At 38.5% G+C, this 22,116-nt stretch overlaps 1 protein-coding gene across 26 annotated transcripts in view; it reads right to left on the bottom strand.

Moving 5' to 3' along the window:
• PBRM1 (polybromo 1) overlaps positions 1–22,116 on the bottom strand; it is an 87,637-nt gene that overhangs the window by 42,552 nt on the left and 22,969 nt on the right. For all 26 annotated transcript variants that reach the window (XM_048857729.2, XM_075130578.1, XM_075130580.1 and 23 more), the window contains 3 exons: positions 17,975–18,191; positions 3,090–3,231; positions 2,289–2,386 (listed from right to left, as the gene is read on the bottom strand). In XM_048857729.2, coding sequence (XP_048713686.1) covers positions 2,289–2,386; positions 3,090–3,231; positions 17,975–18,191 — 457 coding nt within the window. The remainder of the gene's footprint in view (positions 1–2,288; positions 2,387–3,089; positions 3,232–17,974; positions 18,192–22,116) is intronic.

Here is a 22,116-nt window from a genome sequence, read left to right as displayed (position 1 = left end):
CAAGATTGCTGCAGCACAGACATTTCAACATTTAGTTCCTTTCCAATTAAATAATTTTATGCATTTAAAAAAAAAAAATCTGTGCTTGCCAGGACACTCTTGTGAGATGAATCAGCTATTTCATGATGTACTTGGGAACAGGAAGACACCACCATCACAAGCAATTAAAAAAACCAAAACCAGAAAACAGATGTAATATGACATAAATCACAATTTGATGGAGAAAGAAAAAGGGTTTCTTAGCTATACAAATTAAAAATCAGCAAGTGCATTTTGCATTTCTTCACTGGCAGGAGACTCAGTTGGAGATTCTCTTAAGTAATCATGGACAGAGTCAACATAGACTAGACAAACTCTTGAGGTCCCTATATTTCTATGATTCCATACTTCCCAGTTCCATTTTTAATATTTGGTCTGATAAAAGTTAATGAGGCAAAAAAATTACAAGGCAGAAATAGCAACATACTGATCCACACTTAAGGTTCGGGTCATGCATTTGCCACATTGAAAGGGACACTCAAAAGAATTCCCTCACTAACAGGCTGCTACACCATCAGCCTCCTTCAGGACGTCAGGATATGTTTTACTCTGGCCATTCACTGTATTTACTATCCTCTGGAATTCCTGAAAGCTTTTCACCTCCACTAACTGAATTTTCAGCTTATTCTATTCACTTTATCAATTTTTGATCAACTGGGATGTAGTTTTAATGATTGCATTTACAAATCAAAATTCGTTTTTACAACTATATCTTTAGTGCAGCAATAAAAAAATTTGCCTTTCTTCACTCTACTGTATTTCATCATCCTAACAGCCCTATTTGCTTTCTTTTCGTTGAGTTCTTAGATTATTTTTTAAAGGATTTTAATATTCTCTTGTATAAGAGGATCCAATGCAATACATTATTTTAGGGCACAGAGGGCAATTTAATTTGCTTGTGTCAGCAGTATCCACTGATTCTGCAAGTAACAGACTTGCAGTTGTTGTGGTCTGCTCCTTGCTGATCTTTATTTGGCACTTTATTCTCTCTCTCTCTCCCCGAGATCACTCAGCTACCTTTCAGGATCTCTTTTCCCCCCAATGGTATCACCAAATTGTACCACCTCCTATAGCTCAGTTACTAGTCTTTTGGCTGAGAATTTTCTATCTTTGATTGATGACTGCAATTCAGAAAACATGGAGGATGCTACTACAATTATATAATCATGTTTATGAAAGATTCTCTTGTTTTGATGGCTCTGGTCTGGTTTCACCTTTTTCCAGTCCCTCTCCCTAGCATAACAGCAAACTCAGAACCTGGAAGGTTGACAGTAACAGGCTGGAGCAACAGTGGAGGGGCCTGAATCTCAGTTTACACCAACACATTTCGCTATCTCAAATCATTTCAGTAAACACCAAAGACTTTTCCCTAGTGTTCTGAGGAAGAATGGATGGGTTAGCATCTACCTTCCAAACATGATATTTTTAAACCTATGATCTTAGTGGGCATTTATAATGCTTTCAGAGCACTATGGTGTTTTGTTTTGTGGTGTTTTATGTACACAAATTTTAATACTCCACCACCTGCCATAATCATCCTATTTTCTTATATTTGGTCTATTTACGCCTTCCTTGGCCCATGTTGATTCCTGATAGAGAGTACTTGGGGAATGTGAGATCAGAAGGAAGGGAGAGGTGGCCCACCGTGACTTTCATGGTGAAACTATACTTGATCTGTCCTGGATCAGATAAAAAATTCCAGTGATCTTATCCCAGGGAGTTTTCCCCAATCAAGAACCTGTATCTTGCAACAGGATTTAAGATTAACAATAAAATGTAAAAACTGAAAATATATTTTAAAAATCAATTTATTTTTCATTCGGGAATTACTAACCAATAGTAAAAAGGCGAGTCATGGGTGAGGAAAACAAGGGAAGAGGAGCAACATAACTGCTAGTTACAGATAAAGTGTAATAACAAATCACAAGAACTTACAGAGTACTTTTTGGACTGAAAATACTATATCTTAAGTGAGAAACACACATAGTATTACCTAATTATGTAAAATGTCAGTGTCATACATTTTAAGAAACTGAAGTATAAATATTCTTGCCAGCTATATATTTACATATTAGTAAGAAAATGTCAGTATGGAAAAATAAAACAATTAATTATAAATGATAAATGAGATGTTTCATGGTTTTAGAATTCATATATGAAGTCTTAAACATAGATGTTTTAATGTTCTTCTATATGACAAATGAAAGCAGCAACAAAAAGATGTCTGTAGGAAACACAAAAGTGCATACCTTTTCCTTTTTGAACTTCCAGTATCAGATGTGGCAGAAGAGATCATACTGTCTCCATCCTCAATGTCGTCTCTCCTAGCTAGCTCTTTCTTCTTTGCCTGAAAAAGAGCAAATCCCTAGTGTCAGACTTGCTACTGAATGTTCCCAGAACAAATGAATATTAAACAGATGCACAGATCAGATTCACTGAGAAAGACACAACTACAGCTGTAGGATGCATAAATATTAAAGCACCATTAAAAGCTTTCCAATGACTGTAATTCAGTGAAAGACGTCCGCACAAAAGAAAATTTTATTAAAGACATGAAAATATTTTGAAGAATCAATTCAAGCCAATGCTATTTCAGACTAGCAACTATTTGAACTGTTCTGTTAAATGTTGTAATTCAGGATACACAAAGTGTGTTAGTATCCTCTTATTCAAGTCATTTTAGCTATACTGTATCTGTCAATTTTAAAGATTCTTGTACTTACTTTCATAGCTTGATTCTAATCTACTTGCAAACAAAGTTATTTAGAGAAATAACTAAGAAGATCCACTCCCCATTCAGCACATTATTTTTGAAGATGTATTTCCTGACAAAGACAGATGACCCAGTATAGGATGCATTGAGAACTTCTGAACATTAAAATACGTTCAGGATACTTAACCATAAAAACTGCATTGTTGAACATACAGAACAGCTAATAAACTATCAAATATGCTACTGCACATTTAAAAAGCTCCAAGAACTACCACCTAAAGAAAATAAATTCATAAATACAGCTATCATCTTGATCGTTTTACTCTTCTCTTTATACCTGCATAACTTGCTGCATTTTCAATACTCTCTTATAGATGGCTGAATTAGGAACATTGTAGCGTTTGGCATTTTCAAACATTAAGTTCAGATCACACTCCAAGTGGTCTAGAGTTTCATATTCATGGTTCTTCAGTTTGGTTCTGTGGAAAAGACAGACACAATTTATGTAGTTTCACAATAGTTCATCACTGTAATTATTTCAAATGCTTTCTTTCCAAGCAAGTCAGTAACAGAAGAACTCTGATGTGGAGGAATATGTTCTGATGGTGCCTTTATACCTCAGCATTGCAACTGGACATGCCAAACAAAGTGTTTGGGTTTTGGTTTTTAAAGTGAATTTAGCATTAGGAAAGGTGCCCTACTGACAGCTCTGGAGACTCTAGCCCTCTTTTTGTACATAGAATAGATATAGCATGTGAAGCAGAAGTACAAATTTTCCCTATAACTGCTCCACCATGCCTGTAAGGACCACCTGCAATATAAAAAGATAATTCAATCCCCATTTTCATTGTGAGCATGGTCCTACAAAGCACTCAGCACCACATGAAAAATGCTAAGTGCCAGTGGCTCCCATTATCAGGAACTGGTGATGCTCCACACCTTCTTGGATCAAGCTGTCAATTTTTGGCCTCTGCTAAAACTGCCAGCAAGAAGCGTGCAGATTAGTGCTAACTGCAATAAAGTTTGTTATGAAAACACTACTAAGAACTGGTCTGAGTCCATCAAGTCATTTCATGTCTGGAAACAAATTGCAATCAGACAGCTCTGACTTGCAAGCACCTTTTGCTTTCTCTGTTTCCCCTTATGTGTTGGAAAAATTGCCAGTCAAAACCTTCGTTTTCCATCAAGTCCCACATCAAAACTAACCTCAACTAAAATGCATACAGAAAACTGGTATCTGCAAATAGCACAAAATACCTGCAAATTGCGAGGCAGCAGACATGCCAAACCCCTGGAAAAAATGCAGAAATTGATCTTATTTTTGGCTTAATTGCCTTGTGAGTTGTTTATGGGCTAGTTTTTGGCTTGTAGCTTTTTTTTTTTTGAGCAGCTCCCAGCAAGCAGGGGCAAGGGGGTGGAGAGAGTCAGGGGTGTACAGCGGGCCCACCATAATCCCAGACTGCATGTTGGGGGGGGGGGGGGGGGATCTAGTCACATAGAGTGTTGGGGTTCTTAGGGATTGGTTTGTTTTGGCCTTGTTTTGAAATGGGATTAGCTTGATTTTGGGCTTATTGTGAAAGCCAGGGTGCTTATTTACCGTGTGAAAGTTGGCAACTGTGCTAGGCAGGCAGGCAAGTTGTGAGTATTGCTAATGATTGGCTAAAAATTGATCATATCCTATTACTTTTGTTATCCCACCTCCCTCACACCTCATTCCCAGCCTGCTTGTTTGTCACATCCATCTGATGTGATGTCTTTTAATCTGTAAATAGAGAGTGTCATTTATGTTTGTACAGAGTCTGCCACAATTGGCCCCATAGCTGGCGGAGGCCTTTCGGTGCTACCAGAATATAAATGCAACCACTTTTGGTCAACACCAAACTGTATTAGTGACCTAGGAGCATGAAAGGCTGTATTCTATTAACAGTTCCCTGAGTCATCTAGTCCCACTGTTATTAAACAAGATTCTGTATTTCTCAGCAATGGTTGAGGAGAATACAGCTAGTTCAAACAGGGTGAGGAGCTGCAATTGTTATGGAAATCACTGAATCATAAACATGCATCTCTACTATGTCATTTCTAAATAATCATTTTTCAGAACAGAATCACACTTTAATTGCATAGTTCATATGGTCCCTATCTGCACACTCCCCACTGTATGCAGTAGAGCAAATGCAGCTTTCCTGTTCAGATTGGCGTGTCAGTGAACTCTACTGTTGGGGGAGAAAAACTCCTGAACCAAGATCCTGAACATTAAGAGGAACAGAAACTTATTTTCTAACATTTTGCTTTAAAATGTATCATTTTAAATCAACACATTCTATTAATACTTTAGAATGCTGAATAGCTTGTTAATTTCTTTTAAATCTTCTTTAGCTCACTTTTAATACTCATAAATAAGCAGCAGACTGACTATTTGCAACCCCGCTCCCAATCTATACTGCAAGGTATCACTCTTTTCCATTATAGATTATCAAAATCCACTACAAACAGGTTTTAGTACAAATTTAATTATGAGCCAAATTCAGTTTTGAGTTGTGTGTTGTGCAGTTGCATTAACATCAACTATTTGCCTGGGTGTAAGAAGGGTAGAATTTGGCACTATGCATTCTTTATATGTTACTTAGAGATTTTTTTTTAATAGTTAGTTAAATACTATTAAAAAACAGATGCTAAGCGTACAGGATGTTTTTTAAGTTCTCTTCTATGTGATGTAGTTGGTGATTTAATATTCCATATTCATGAAAATATAAGTTTTGTGCCTGTTCCATTTGTGTAGTATCAAACATTACAGGATGCTTTTACTCCAACTAACTAGAAAATTGATGAAGATAGTATGCATTTTTTTTAAGATAGATCTTGTATAATAAAATATATTAAATTCTTCAAGTCTAACAAAGTTATTGACAAGTATGTGATGTGTGCATGCATGTACATACATATACCCTTGTTGAACGTTTAAATATAAAAAGGACAATACACCATTAGACATATACAAGGCAACGCAGGGTAGAAAGTGTCATAGGAAACTGCAAAAGAATGGATGTTTTTAAAAAGAAGGATGTTTTAACATTATTCTAATTTCCCAATTTACATGGGATTATCCAATGTGAAAATGACTAGACTTTTGCTTGCTTACTGCTTGACTGATGGGATTTACATGTGGTATGTAAGTCAGATTTGCATTGTCAAGGGAGAAAATGTAAGCATGCAATTTACACTTTTAAAGCGTAATTTTATTCTATTCTTTGACATCTTTTCCCACAAACTAATTGGGAATCAATAAAGCAAGTTGTCAGTCTTCTAAAATTACTAGTTAGAACTGAACCTATACATGAAAGATTCATCAAAACCCTATCTCCAAGTGTCCACTGAGGAGTGCAATGGGATAGAAGTTCCCACAAATAAGTATCCTGCTTCTCTCTCAAGGAATGTTGATGGCATCCAACCAGTATTTTTTGTTAATATTTCTTTCTTCAGAGGACTGTGACAACTGATGTCGACCAGTGGTATGCAAACTTTTCCAGCCATGCAACCCCTTCCCATTCAGGGAACTTGTCAGACACCCCCTCCATTACTTGAAATCTGAAACTGGGTTTTTTGCATTACTTGTAATATGAAACTAGGTTTTTAAATGGGAAGGTGCAGGGGAAATGCATAAGTGAGACTATTCATTCATTTGGTTTAGTATTAGTGTCTGACTCATTCTACAGATTCCAGGCTCTCAGCTATTATATATGTTGCCAGTTTATGTCTTTTAATAATCAATTATTAATCATTAAATGAGTTTTAAAATTAATAAGAATCATAATTAATGTTAAGGGCATAGCAAACCTGCTGTAGTTATGAAACTTACCAAATTGTTGAAAATAAGACAGGCTGTGCTTTTATTTTTATGTTTGTTTTTTAAAAGGGCGAAAGGCTGAAGTTTCTTTGTGCCTCCCTCCCCTCCCCCCCACCAAGTTTGCGCACCACTGACAGACAGTACGGCAGAATTAGTCTCAGTCAGAGATGGACTATTGGGACTATGATTATGAAGATCATGACAGTCAGGAATAGTAAATACTTTTTCAAGTAGTACTTTTTCAAATATTTGCAAGAGTACCCTCCATCTTTATTGCTGTGGGAGGAGAACGAAAAAAGCTACCCCTTCTCCATTCTGAAGTATTTGCTATACAGGTAATCATTAGGGCTGTGATAAAGAACTCATTTATGCTAAAGTTCATCTCCTCGAAAGCAAATAAGGTGTGTAGATGCAATATTCATGCTTCTCAATCATTTGCTGAGCCAACTAATTTGAAGTTTGTTTTAATTGTAGCAGTGTATACCTTGTGAATGTTCTTGTGCAACACTGATGTATTTGTCTTCTTATAGAAAGCTAGAGAAATTTTAAGACATTGGAAGACAGTAATATGAAAATACACACCTTAAAAAATTCTAGTCTCCTAATTGACTTCCTAGACTATAGTTTGGGAGTTACAGTTAATGTGTTGCGATTGCTGTGTTGCAGAAAGGTTTTGCTCAACTTTCTGAAGACTCCTGATGGATTCCATCTACATACACACCACAAATACTGCATTTCTTTATTCAGTAAAATCTTCTCCTCATTACCTCTTTATGCTATTCCTCTTTATTAAGGGCTGGTCTAAACACAGTTTTTGTACCTATTTAACTATATCAATGTAAATCCTATTTCTGTAAATTTATATTGGTATAACTATATCAATATTGGGGTATGGTTGGGGTAGGGCAGGTTATGAACAAACGTAACCATATCTGTTTCTAAACCTATTTAGTTGAAAATGGTACAAGTACTGTGTATAGATAAGCCTTTAGAGACTCTCTAAAGATCTCATAAAATCTTATTTAGATTTTTAAATACACATCATACATAAGTTCTAGGCCCCTTAACAATGTATTTAAATTCACAATGCATATAGGAACACTAATCCAGCAGCATGATACAATAAATTAGCTCACCAGCCAACAACATACCTGCATCACTCTTCACCCACCCCTCAAACCATAATCCATCTCAAGGCTGTTATCAAATAGACAGGCTTTTGCACTGTGCTCTGAAGTTCAACAAATACAAGCTAAACTTCAGAGACAAAGGGCTTTCACAGAGAATAGGGCCAAAAGAAATCTGATGTGGTTCAACAAGGACAAGTGCAGAGTCCTGCACTTAGGACAGAAGAATCCCATGCAGCGCTACAGGCTGGGGACTGATTGACTAAGCAGGAGTTCTGCAAAAAAGGTCCTGGGGATTACAGTGGATGAGAAGCTGGATATGAGTCAGCAGCGTGCCCTTGTTGCCAAGAAGGCTACATTAGTAGGAGCACTACTAGTAGATTGAGGGAAGTGATTATTCCCCTCTGTTAGGCACTGGTGAGGCCACATCTGGAGTATTGCATCCAGTTTTGGGCCCCCCACTACAGAAAGGATGTGGACAAACTGGAGAGAGTCCAGTGGAGAGCAATGAAAATGATCAGGGGGCTGGGGCATATGATTTATGAGGAGAGGCTGAGGGAACTGGCTTGTTTAGTCTGCAGAAGAGAAGAGTGAGGGGGTATCTGATAGCAGCCTTCAACTACCTGAAGGGGTGTGTGATGTTGCACCCCATAATGCTTTATAGAAATATGCTTATGAATGTATATATGACATAACTGGAATATGTTTTATGCTACATATGTCATGTAATATATTTCTGTAAAGGTTATGATCTACTGAATATATTCATCCTATTTGTATACTTGTATCATTTTTGTATTTGAAGTTATGAATATTGTCTGTGTACTTGTTTGATTTTAAGTAGCCTTAGTAAGGCATTTGGTCAGCTTCTTAAGAAAGGAATTTGCAAGTTAAGTGCCCAGTCAAGAAACACTTAACGGACAATGGAACCTTGGAAGACTCCAATCCACATAAGAAGTCTACCTGGGGACATTCAAGGTACCATGTGAACAACGGCTGCCACCTGTAAAGTTCTGAGTCATGCATGGACATGTGACTTGCCTATGTGACTCCAAAACTCCAGCTTGCAGCTGGATTCTGCATAGGAGAGAAGACGGGGTCTCAACCCACAAGAGAAAGTCTATTTAAGCCCCTGGGAGACCCCTCCATTTTGTCTTCAGGTGGCTCAAGAGATAGCCTCTCCACCCCCAAAGGATACCTGAAAGAAACTGAAACAAAGGACAGTAACTACAGGGGGTGTCAGTGATTACTGGACCCAGACTAGAAGGAGCCTAGTCTGTAAAAGAAACTTACTGGAACATCTCTGAGGGTGAGATTTCATCTGTAATCACTTTCTTACTGTATTAAGTTTAGATTTGCATGTTTTATTTTATTTTGTTTGGTAATTTACTTTGTTCTGCCTGTTATTACTTGGAACCACTTAAATCCTACTTTTTGCATTTAATAAAATCACTTTTTACTTATTAATTAGCCCAGAGTATGTATTAATACCTGGGGGGGGCAAACAGCCATGCATATCTCTCTATCAATGTTACAGAGGGCGAACAATTTATGAGTTTACCTTGTATAAGCTTTATACACAGTAAAACAGACTTATTTTGGGTTTGGACCCCACTGGGAGCTGCGTACCTGGGTGTTGGAGAGAGGAACACTTCTTAAGCTGTTTTCAGTTAAGCAGCCTGCAGCTTTTAGGGGGTTTGGAGGGTGGGAGGGGGGGATCAGGGCTGGGGCAGGAGGAGGGGTGCAGGAAAGTGTGCAGGTTCCGGCTGGGGGTGTGGGCTCTGTGGTGGGGCTGGGGATGAGCGGTCTGACGTGCAGGAGGGTGCTCCATGCTGGGATCGAGGAGTTTGGAGAGCAGGAGGGGGATCAGAGCTGAGGCAGGGGGTTAATGCGTGGGGAGAGGCTCAGGGCTACAGGCCCCGAGCAGCGCTTACCTCAAGCAGCTCCCGGAAGCAGTGGCATGTCCCTTCTCTGGCTCCTATCCGGAGGCGTGGCCAGGCACTCCTGCATGCTGCCCCATCAGCAGGCACTGCCCTGCAGCTCCCACTGGAGTGCTTAGGAGCCAGAGCGGGGCCATGCTGCGGCTTCCAGGAGATGCGTGGAGTGGGCCCCGGTTGGAGAGCAGGAGCGGGGTCCAGCCGCGTGGTGCAGCCCCATCCTGCGCCCTGGCCGGAGCGGGGCCGAGTCACATGGTGCGGCCCCCGACTGGAGCACCATGGCAGGAGTGGCACATGGTGCGGCCCCCAACTGGAGCGCCAGAGTGGCCCCCGACCCAGCACCCCAGCTGGAGTGCTGAAGCAGACCCAAGATGCGTGGTGCGGCCCCTGACCCACTGCCCCGGCTGAAGCGCCGGAGCATGGCAAGCCCCCGACCCTGTTCCCCAGCAGGAACTTGCGGGCTGGATCTGACCTGCGGGCCATATTTTGTCTACCCCTGACCTAAGTACTTTTAACAAATCTAATTCTACTCAAAGTTAATAAAACTTAAGTATCATGACTTTTCCAGCTCTACAGAATGAGATATGCCTTCAGCAGAAAATTAAATATCTCAACTTGGCTACTTTCGGTGGTTACAGACCCTTTTCATTCGCTTATTTTATACAGTGAGGCTTAAACTACCCAGAATCATAGCCCTATTCAGCAGTACACCGCTGTAACTCAGTAAACCCTATGTATGCTAACCTTTATATAAAGAAAACCCAGGAAAAATCTAAAGTACATGGTTGATGGTGTTGCTATGGAAAGATTTCAAAGAACGAGCTCAAGAACAAGTTTAGTCTCTTCTGATCCAACATCTAAAGATCCCAAGGGTATGCTGGAAACATGTACTGCATTTGAAAATACTTCCCTCTTAAACAAAATGAGAAAGATTAGTTCATTCTTTTGCTGCTGAAATCTGGGAACAGCTTTAAAGTCCAATGAGCCCAAATTAACCTTGGCATGACATCTTCCTTGCTTTGGACCTCTATATGATTAGAACATGAAAGGAACGGAATCAGCACCCTATCCATCACAAGTTCTACCAGTAGCTGATCACTCTTTCGTTTGTGAAATTTAAGGACAAAAAGATACCCTGCTCCACATTCAAACAGACAATTTGTCTAGGTCTGTCCTGGAAACAGGGTTCTAATGAACAAATTGCATGTTACCTATTTTTCCTTATTCTGAAGGCATACCATGTGAAGAATCCTTGGAAAATGCAAAAAGCTAAGGAAGGATTAAACATCAAAATCTGTTCAATAAAACATACATTTAGAACCGTGCGGGTTTGACCTCCGCCTCTGAGTGAAAGAATTCAAGGAAGAAGAATGCAGTCTCTTTTTCTTTTCTTTCTCTATTCTCAGTAGTTTTTGAAATGCCAAACTCTTTTTTTATACCACATTAAAGATGACACAAAAAAAAAAAGAGTATGAATGTGCACTGGAAACATTTGCTAACATATTAAAAATAAGTTATACAAACTTTTACTGAAGAGCACGTTACACGAAATGCATGTAACATTCTGCAAAGCTTTGCTAGTAATCTGGCCAAAAGGAAATGACACTTTATAAAGCTCCAAAAGCTGCGAATATTTACAAATCATTTTAACCAAGCAAGACTAATTACTATAATTTCTCTTTCAGAGTATTCATGAATATTCAAGGAAGGTATATTTTTCCCACTTTTTTAAAATAAATGAATAGTAACACACACAGAAGTGCATTATTTTTCAGAATGAACAAACAAATGAATGTAACAGCTAGAAAGTTTGACTTCTAAATACACTGAACTAAAAAAAGGTATGTCAGTCTTACTCACATTGTAAGAAAGCTCTAACTTACAAAGCAAATGATCATTTAGTTTAAACATAACAGGCTGACAAATTTTAACACCAAGCAGCTTCTTTCTGTAATTCTGAAAGAGACTGTATTTTGTAATCTAAACTGCAAAAAAGTGCTGTGCTCTATATATACATCTCTTAGACTTTAAGGTCAGACGGAACCATCAGGATCATCTAATCGTGCATTCATTCCTTTATTCAAACATCAGTTCCCATTAAATACCACCCTTTTCCTCATCATTCAAGTGAACTGTCATGTTTTATTCCTCTATTTGCTGTAATGACACCGGACCCTCGCTAGAACGCGGGATTTGGGATCCATGTCAAGTACCGCGTTATAGTGGGGACAGTGTTAAAATGAAATTACTGTGTACAGTAAAAGTCATATCCATAAAGTATAGAAAACCTTAGAAAATAAACTCCTACTTGAAGGAAACAATAAACGAGAAAAAAAAAAGTGTTGCTTTATTAGAGATTTAAAGTAGACATTACAATAAACTAGTCTAGTTTTTCTTTAAAAAGTCAGTGAGTTGCTTTTGCTTCTTGCTGCTGTGCTGCTTCTGCTTAGCAAACTGCAAAAGACTATGTAGCTGCATAATTTTTATAGGCTCAACGTCTTGCGTCTCAAAGCAGTCTCTAAGCTAACTGCGGTCGCAGTTGACGTTGGAACGACGCCCACTTCATCTTCCTTTTCTTATTCCACGGTGAAGGCCAATTCTTCAGCTTCTGGAATGCTGTTTGGTCATACTGCCTGAAGAATTTGGTCATCCATTAGACTTTCAGCAATGGGATAAAATTCTCCTGCTTCATCGTCGCCTCTTATCCAGGACTCAATATTTTGTGGCAGAACAGTTACTCTGAGCCCGGACAGTTGCTGGCACAGCTCCTGCATCCACTCCATGTCTGTTCTTCCAACTTCCTCCTCTGTAAATCCCTCGAAGTCGAATTCCTCGTCAGACTGTGATCTGCTTTCTTCATTTTCTTCCAGGAGCGGGTGGCCAAACGACTCTCTCAGTCCCACCATCCAACAGTGGTTTATTGTTTCAGCACGTAATAAATTCCAGGAATCGCTGCCAATGTAAAAGAAGGCTTTTATAGTCAACTTCTTCAGAAAACTGGTGTCAGACAACTTGCTTTCTATCATTTGTTGTACGAAGTTCCGTCGATAGTGCTGCTTAAAAATGGCGATAACACCTTGATCAAGCGGCTGGATTTTGGAAGTCGTGTTTTTAGGTAAGTATTAAACCTGTATTTTACCGTCACGGATTCTGAGTCTTTCTGCTGGAGGATGTGCTGGAGAGTTGTTTAGCAAAAGAATGCCTTTTCTTCTAAGCATTTTGCCCGAAGAGAAAAATTCGGTGAAGAACCATTGTTCAAAAATCTCTCTTGTCATCCAGGAATTTTTGGAGTTCTTGTACAAAAATGGCAGGCAATTCACATTTACGTGATGAAAGCACCAAGGCATGCGAGACTTTCCAATGCACAATGGTTTTAATTTATGCTTGCCTGTTGCATTCACACAAAACAATAAAGTAAGGCGATCTTTTGCCTGTTTATATCCTTCTTTCTTACGTTCATCTGTTCTGACAGCCAGGGTTTTGTCGGGCAACATTTTATAATAAATTCCTGTTTCGTCTGCATTGTAAACCTGTTCCTCCGAAAAAAGAAAAGGAGTACTTGTGGCACCTTAGAGACTAACCAATTTATTTGAGCATGAGCTTTCGTGAGCTACAGCTCACTTCATCGGATGCATACCGTGGAAACTGCAGAAGACATTATATACACACAGAGACCAGCAGGAGAGTGAGTTTGGGGGGGGGGGAGCGGAGGGTGAGAAAACCTGGATTTGTGCTGGAAATGGCCCAACTTGATGATCACTTTAGATAAGCTATTACCAGCAGGACAGTGGGGTGGGAGGAGGTATTGTTTCATGGTCTCTGTGTGTATATAATGTCTCCTGCAGTTTCCACGGTATGCATCCGATGAAGTGAGCTGTAGCTCATTAAAGCTCATGCTCAAATAAATTGGTTAGTCTCTAAAGGTGCCACGAGTACTCCTTTTCTTTTTGCGAAGACAGACTAACATGGCTGTTACTCTGAAACCTGTTCCTCCGAGTAACCCTCTGCCTGTAAAATTTCCCTCAGCTTCGCAGGGTACGATTGTGTGTCGTTGTCGTCAGAAGAGCGTTTTTCTCCCGAAACTGCAATCTGAGAGATTCAGTGTCTTTTCTAAAATCGCCATAGCCAACGCGAACTCGCCTTAAAATTGCTGAATTCAACATTATGTTCCCGGTCGAATTTTTCCACTTGCATGGCTATAAGCGGACCAGAGATTGGAATGCCTTTCTGCTGTTCTTGCACAAACCACATGTACACTGCAGAATCAAGAACGGCATCATTCGCTAAATGGGCTCGTTTTCTTTGAAGGCCATGCTCTTCATCCAGGTTATGAATGTAAGTTCCGAGCTTGTCAGCATTCTTTAGCCATCCACGAAAGGCGGACTCATTAATGCCAATATCGCGGCTAATCTTTGCCTGGGTTTCGCCATTTCTAAGTCGTTGGATAGCATCCAATTTCTCCTGCATCGAGTAAGCCTTCCTTTTGCCCGACATTTTTGACATCTTTCTAAAGATAACTACTGTAACCTGTAAATTTTTATTACATTACATTTGTATGGCATTCTAGGCCTACAGCAATCATCTTAGAGCTTGTCTACACTACCATGTGGGGTCAATCTAAGATAAGCAACTTCAGCTACATGAATAGCTGATGCTCTCCCGGTGACTGCGCTTGCACTCCTCATTCTGGTGGAGGACTAGAGTGGACAGGAGAGTGCTCAGTGGTTGATTTATCGTGTCTATACTCAAAAAAACTGTACTTTACAGTACTTAAATTTGGGATCCATGGCCGCAACCACGTTATGTCCGAATTTGCGTTATGTAGATGCACGTTCTAGCGAGGGTCCAGTGTTCTTCACTTTTAAATTACAGATCAAAATGTGTTTGACCAGCTGGTAACATTTACTATACCATTATATATACACAGTCAGTAGCGTGTTAATGTAAATCTGAAGGATGAGACACTTATCACACAAAAATTGAGTTAATAGCTTCCAAGAAAACCTTAACACTCTTCCTGTGCATATGCATTAAAACATATCCATTCAAACAAAAATATGAACTGGGATATCTGATTACCAGGGGTGGTGGTGCTAGGGTTTTGTTGATTAGTTTATTCTTTAAGTATTCTTAATTTAGGAGCATGTACAACTTGGCCGTAGCATTTTGTGGTAGACAGACAGATTTTTCAACTTAACTACCTCCTGTCCACGATTTATCACAATCCTGCACAGAACTTGCTTTATGACTTTTTGGGGGTGGGGGAAGGGAAGAGGTGGCATGATTATTCTTAGGGCATGTGCAACTCCCCCCTCCCCCATCTCCCAATTTAATACATTAAAAAGTGGTAGTGGCTAGAAGATTATCCCAAAATTTAAGCTTTTTCTGTTGTTTAAAATGAACTAATCTGCTTCTCTTCGGTTTCATAGTTGCCAGCATTTTAAAATTTTATTCAAAGGACAATTATTTAAGGTAAACTGAAGTTCTAGTATGCCCCGTTTCCCAGGTGACTGTGTTCACATTATGGTGAATTTTAAACTATTTCCTGTCTGTTCTTCCAATTTTTTGACTATAGAATCCAGAGTAGCCAGCATTATTAACTTAAATTCTCAAAATATCTACCCCATTGCGCCCTTTACCAAACTTACAGAAACCAATGTCTGCCAGATATATTCAATAAAAATAGTATGAGTTAGCTATTTTATCACAGCAAATTTAATTTGTGTTATTTCTGATTCCCTTTCTTCCAGCCCCTATTTATCCCCTTTCTTTCCTTCTATGCCTAACACAATCAATCAATCTCCACACTATATCTACTGTTTCTTTCTTCTGTACTCCCTCAGATAAGATGCATCCCCTTACACTTATTCTTTCTTTCTCATATTTGCTTTATCCTCTGTTAGTCATACTTGCTCTCTTTCAAGTTACACTCTCTTCTACTCCTCTCATCCTTCTTCTGTTCTGTTTGCTTTGCTCCCACCTTTCTTTCTGTCTTGTTCTCTGCTCAGTCTGTCCTCAAGTCCACTAGACAATACCATCTCTCAATATACTGTGCCAGGACTCTTTTTCCAGATCCTACAACAGCTCCACAGAAGAGCCAGTTCTGTTGCCGGCAGCTAGCCGGGGGGGAACTTGCTGTCAGAGGACTAATGCCATCAGCAGCACCACAAGTAACACTACTTCTCACATCCAAACATGATCATGAATCCACTCTAAGCTCAAAAGATGGTTTCACAGGCTCACACCACCATTGTTGGGCATGACTGGATTGGGTGAAATGTAAATAACTGTTTCTTTTAAACGGACACTCACTATCACCAATTCTCTCCACTCGTAAGCAGCTTTATGCTTTCAAGGATACAGGGTTTTTTTCATTTCAGAGATAACTTGAAATTAGCCTTAACATTTACAATGCCCCCCAAATTTGGGGACCTGAGGATGGAGAAGGGAGAGCGTGTGAGCATGGCCACAGGCTTCATGGACCCTCAGGTCCCTCTCTGGCAATATAGTCTAGCTCAGTGCTTCTCAACCAGGGGTACGCGTACCGCTCGGGGTATGTAGAGGTCTTCCAGGGAGTAAATCAACTCATCTAGACCTTTACAACAGGCTACACAAAAACCACTAGCGAAGTCACTACAAACTAAAATTTCATAAAGACAATTATTTGTTTATACTGTTCTATATACTATACACTGAAATGTAAGTACAATATTTACAAAACAGTTGTTTTATAATTATATGGTAAAAATGAGAAAGTAAACCATTTTTCAGTAGTAACATGCTGTGACACTGTTGTATTTTTATGTCCGATTTTGTAAGCAAGTAGTTTTTAAAAGTGAGATGAAACTTTGTGATAGGCAATTCTAATCAGACTCCTGAAAGGGGTATAGTAGTCTGAAAAGGTTGAGAGTCACTGAGGAGCCAGGAGTACCACACTTTGTTTGCCACAGACTTCTGTCTTCTGTGGCATATAACCTTTCTGTCTCCTTTTCCCCCCCATCTGTGAACTGAAGAGATACTATTTAAGTAAGTACCTCACAAAAATTAACAAATACACAGAAGTTTGAAGATGTAAAAAAGTATTGTTAGGACCCAATCTGCTTTATTTTCCCTATAGGATCGTAGGACTGAAAGGGACCTCAAGAGGTCTTCTGGTCCAGTCCTCTGCACTCATGACAGGATTAAGCATTACCTAGACCATCCCTGACAGGTGTTTGTCTAGCCTGCTCTTAAAAATCTCTAATTACAGAGATTCCACAACCTTCCTAGGCAATTTATTCCAGTGTTTAACTCTGCAAGTCTTTATATAGTTAAACTCACATGCATTTAAGGATGCACATGCGCCTTTGGAAGAATTTCTGTCCATACAAATATGCAAAGATTACATGGCAATTTAAGTGTTGACTGAATATAATCCAAGATTTAACCAAGGTGCAGCAGACAGATAAATACCACATTTCACCAGTCAGTGAACAAGATAAAGCTAATATGAAAATTCACTTTTGCTATATACAGCATACATGAATTTCAGGCCCTTCTCTCCAGTTTGAATAAAAAAAAATAACATTTACACAACACCAAGAGGCATTTATTACTTCCATAAGCAATGTAATTGCTACAACAGTAATGTGTGTGAAATATGAAATAAATATGAAATAAATATGAAAAAATGAAGATATTGTACAGCAAAAGGAACCATGGGCCAGACTGAAATCTCAGTTACAATAAATTACAAGCAAAGTAACTCCTTTGAAGTCATTATGTATTATTACACCAAAAAGAGTGTAACAATTTACACCTTGGTGGTTGTCTAAGCAGAGGGACAAAGACAGAATGACTAGAGATAAAACCATCTTCTTGCTCCTATACAAGTATCTCACAAGGTCCAGGACAAACAACAATATGGGTATTGTGTGGAAGCTTGTTCTATCACTAGCCATTCTGTACCTGTTTGGTAACAAGATAGCTCAACCTTCAGGACTCTGAGTCCTACACCTTAATTTCAATTAAAACAAGTGAAAAAATACAAACAGAAGGCATCTACAAAGGAAGGTCAGAAGATGGATGCAGATCAATTTAAAAGGCAAAATACACGGAATTCTTTGAACTACTTAATCTATGACAGCAATTACAGAACAAATTCAAGTAACATATAGTAAACGTACGGATCTGCTTACCAAGACATATTTTTTATATATATATATATATATATAAAAAACAAGAATTAGTTCATGGTATAACAGGCCAGTAATAAAAGTAGCTCTTCAATGTGCTCAAGCCCAGCAAATATAGTTTACACTCCATGTTTTCTTACCTGATTTGCTTCAATGAAACAGGCATTTTGATTTGCTGATAATAATCTGGATACTTTTTCTTGGAAGGCAAATGGAAAAAGGGTTCTGATATAAGCTGACCCTGGTTATTTCGGCAGTTTCTAACCGTATCATAAAGCTGATAAAGAGGGTTAGAAGTATCCATAAAGGAAGTGATGCTCTCTGCTTCAGACTCTCCTTCTTCATAACGGGCAGCAGCTGTAAAAAAGAAAGAAGGAAGTAGAGAAACCGATGGGCAAGCACATAAAGCTCTGTTGTTTTGACTGTTTGACTTTAAAAATAATAAATGAGGTAATGCCTGACCCACAAGTGGGGGAATTTACTCACTTTTTAATACTCCGCTTTATAATTTTGGGAGGGATATCATATGCTATCTGCTGCTTCTGGATGACCAGGTAATAAAATACACATCTGATCCATTGGGTTAGGACATTCAAAAGCAGTCAGGCGTGATGCTGGCTGCACCACTCGCTTGTGTACCGCTGGCTATGAAACTGATGTCTCTTAACCATGTCAGCCCAAAGAGCCACTGGCTCAGAGGAACTTTGACTTGGCAAGCAGATTGCATGCTTTACCAGGTGCAGACCTCATGCCTTTAACACTGTCAGATGGGATTACTGTAATGTGCTGTACCTGAGAATACAGACTAAGACCACTCAAACACAAACTGGTGAAGAAATTAGCTGTCTGCTTATTTAATAACCAAGCCAACAACATTAAATTACAATTGTAGAATTGTATTATTTGCCATCATGCTACAGGGTTGCATTCTGTACTTTTCTAAACGGAAATGACTGCACACATGAGTGAAGGAGAGTAAGAACACACACTGGAGTGTTACAAAATAGCCTGGACAGGAGCAATCCACTGTTGGTGAGGCATAATATCTGTTGCATATAAGAAAGATGCTGAAGGAATTCTTTAAGGAAAGGAGGAATAATCCTTCAAATAACATAGGAAATATTTATGAACCCAATTAAAGGAGGTTACAAACCCCTGGTGCTGCAAGCATACATTAAAATCTTTAGAAATGCTAGAAAGTGAGATAATTTGTAAAATCTATGAATATCTAATAACATGGTGTGGACAACATGGCACTCCTCTTACACATCCCTGGACATTCATGAGCATAAAGGGACTTGATTACTTTCCCTATGGGAATATATATATATTTTTTTTTAACTGAGGTGTCCCATGAGAAAATACTAATGGACTACAGGAACAATTTTTTGGGTTATCCTAAGAATTTAAACATATAATAATCAGTTCCAATAGAGAGTTTTCCATGTGTGAGCCCGTATATATATCTTCAACACTTAACGTTAGAGCACTCATGTTTGTGAAATAATCATTCTTTCTCTCTCAAACTACATAAATCCAAGCAGCTGGTTTTTAAACGTGATGATTACTCAAAAAGGGACACCCCCCCCAAGGATGCTATTTACTTTTTCAAAAGCCCTAGAACTAATGTAAACAATGACATATTATCAAATATAGCTTATTCTTGGATTGAACTGATGATTTACATATTAAGATTTGACGTTCACATGGATATGGAAATGTGCATAATGGAGACAGAATGAGAAATCTGCAGTAGTTTTTATTTTCTGTGTATATAGGTACTTACTTAAACCTTTAATAATAAAGAAATTTGCAAGCCTCAAAATCCTGTGAAGTAGGGGAACTGAAGCTCAAAGCTAACAAGCACATTTTCAGAAAATAGTCACTAATTTTAGAGATATGCTCTAGCTCCACCAGCAATCATAGGCTTGATGTAAGAATCACTTGGAAAAGTTCTGACCTGTGTCATGCAGGGGGTATCCTTGGGTTGAGTGCTGTAGCTAGAAATCATAACAGTCCCTTCTAGCCTTAAAAATTTACAGATCTGTGAACGTTGTGTGCATTGATTTAAGGGCGCTCAATGTGAGACAGCTTGTGCCTGATTTCAGATGTGCCAAGGATCTACAACTGAAAGTTTTGTTGTAAGTGACTTGCCTAAGGTTAAACAAACAGTGGTTAGAACAGTTGGGAACAGAATTCACTACAAGAGTAGAAATTAGTAAACAGAGGCTGGGATTTTCATATGTGCTTAAGGGAGTTAGTTTAAGTGATTAAATTCAAAATAAATCTATATATTTATGGTGTTGAGAAATGTTCTCTTAAGTTTCTTCTTAAATTATCACACCTGGACTGAAGAGCTTATTCTAATAAAGGTACCACAAAGGAAGCAACAAAGACTACATGAAGTCTGAGGGTTGTCCAACTTAGGATTCACTTATGCCACTTCCCTTTGATTAGTACCTAAACTTATGATCCATAACATGTTTTATAATGGTATTTCCCCCTCTCCCCAAATCTATAAACTTCAGGACTAAGACTCATGAAAGTGATACTAGAAAGTAATTAGGGGTGTCAAGCAATTAAAAAAAATGTATCATGATTAACTGTGCAATAAAAAAATTAATCATGATTAATTGCATGATTAATTGCACTGTTAATAACAGAAAATCATTTATTTAAATATTTTTGGATGTTGTCTAGATTTTCAAATATATTGATTTCATTCACAACACAGAATACAAAGTGTACAGTGCTCACTTTAGATTTATTTTTGATTACAAGTATTTGCACTGTAAAAAAACAAAAGAAATAGTACTTTTCAGTTCACCTAATACAAGTACTGTAGTTCAATCTCTTTATCATGAAAGTTGAACTTACAAATGTAGAATTATGTACAAAAAAACTTCATTCAAAAATAAAACAATGTAAAATTTTAGAGCCTGCAAGTCCGTTCAGTCCTACTTTTTGTTTGTGTAAACGATTGGCTGAACAAGTTCATTTACATTTGCAGGTGATAACGCTACCCACTTCTTGTTTACAATGTCACCTGAAAGTGAGAACAAGTGTTGGCATGGCACTGTTGTAGCTGGCGTCGCAAGATATTTTCATGCCAGATGAGCTAAAGACTCATATGTCCCTTCATGCTTCAACCACCATTCCAGGGGACATGGGTCCATGCTGATGACAGGTTCTGTTCTATAAGAATCCAAAGCAGTGCGGACCGACGTATGTTCATTTTCACTATCTGAGTCAGATGCCACCAGCAGAAGGCTGATTTTCTTTTTTGGTGGTTCGGATTCCATAGTTTCCGCATTGGAGTCTGGCTCTTAAAGACTTCTGAAAGCATGCTCCACACCTCGTCCCTCTCAGATTTTGGAAGGCACTTCAGATTCTTAAACCTTGGGTCGAGTGCTGTAGCTATCTTTAGAAATCTCACATTGGTATCTTCTTTGTGTTTTGTGAAATCTGCCATGAAAGTGTTCTTAAAATGAATAAAGTGTGCTGGGTCATCATCCGAGACCGCTATAACTTCAAATATGTGGCAGAATGTGGGTAAAACAGACCTGGGGACATACAATTCTCCCCCAAGGAGCTCAGTCACAAATTTAATTTACACATTTTTTTAATGAGCATCATCAGCATGGAAGCATGTCCTCTGGAATGGTGGCTGAAGCCTGAAGGGGCATACGAACGTTTAGCATATCTGGCAAATAAAGACCTTGCAATGCCAGCTACCATGCAAATGCCTGTTCTCACTTTCTGATGACACTGTAAATAAGAAGAGGGCAACATTATCTCCTGTAAATGTAAACAAACCTGTTTGTCTTAGCGATTGGCTGAACAAGAAGTAGGACTGAGTGGACTTGTAGGCGCTGAAGTTTTACACTGCTTTGTTTTTGAGTGCAGTTATGTAACAACAACAAAAATCTACATTTGTAAATTGCACTTTCACGACAAAAGATTGCACTACACTTGTATGAGGTGAATTGAAAAATACTATTTCTTTTGTTTATCATTTTTACAGTGCATATATTTGTAATCAAAAATAATATACACTAATTTCAATTACAACACAGAATACAATATATATAAAATGTAGAAAAACATCCAAAATATGAGATAAATTTCATTTGGTATTCTATTGTTTAACAGTGAAATTAAAACTGCAATTAATCACGATTAATATTTTTTAGTTAATTGTGTAAGTTAACTACGAGTAATTGACAGCCCTACAAAAATATATATTTAGTGCAGGAAAATAGTGTGAGACACTATAACATGA

This window comes from Caretta caretta, chromosome 7 (assembly GCF_965140235.1).
Source record: "Caretta caretta isolate rCarCar2 chromosome 7, rCarCar1.hap1, whole genome shotgun sequence".
NCBI classification, from domain to species: domain Eukaryota; kingdom Metazoa; phylum Chordata; order Testudines; family Cheloniidae; genus Caretta; species Caretta caretta.
Note: the sequence above shows the minus strand (reverse complement) of the source record. Positions and strands in the feature narration are given on the sequence as shown.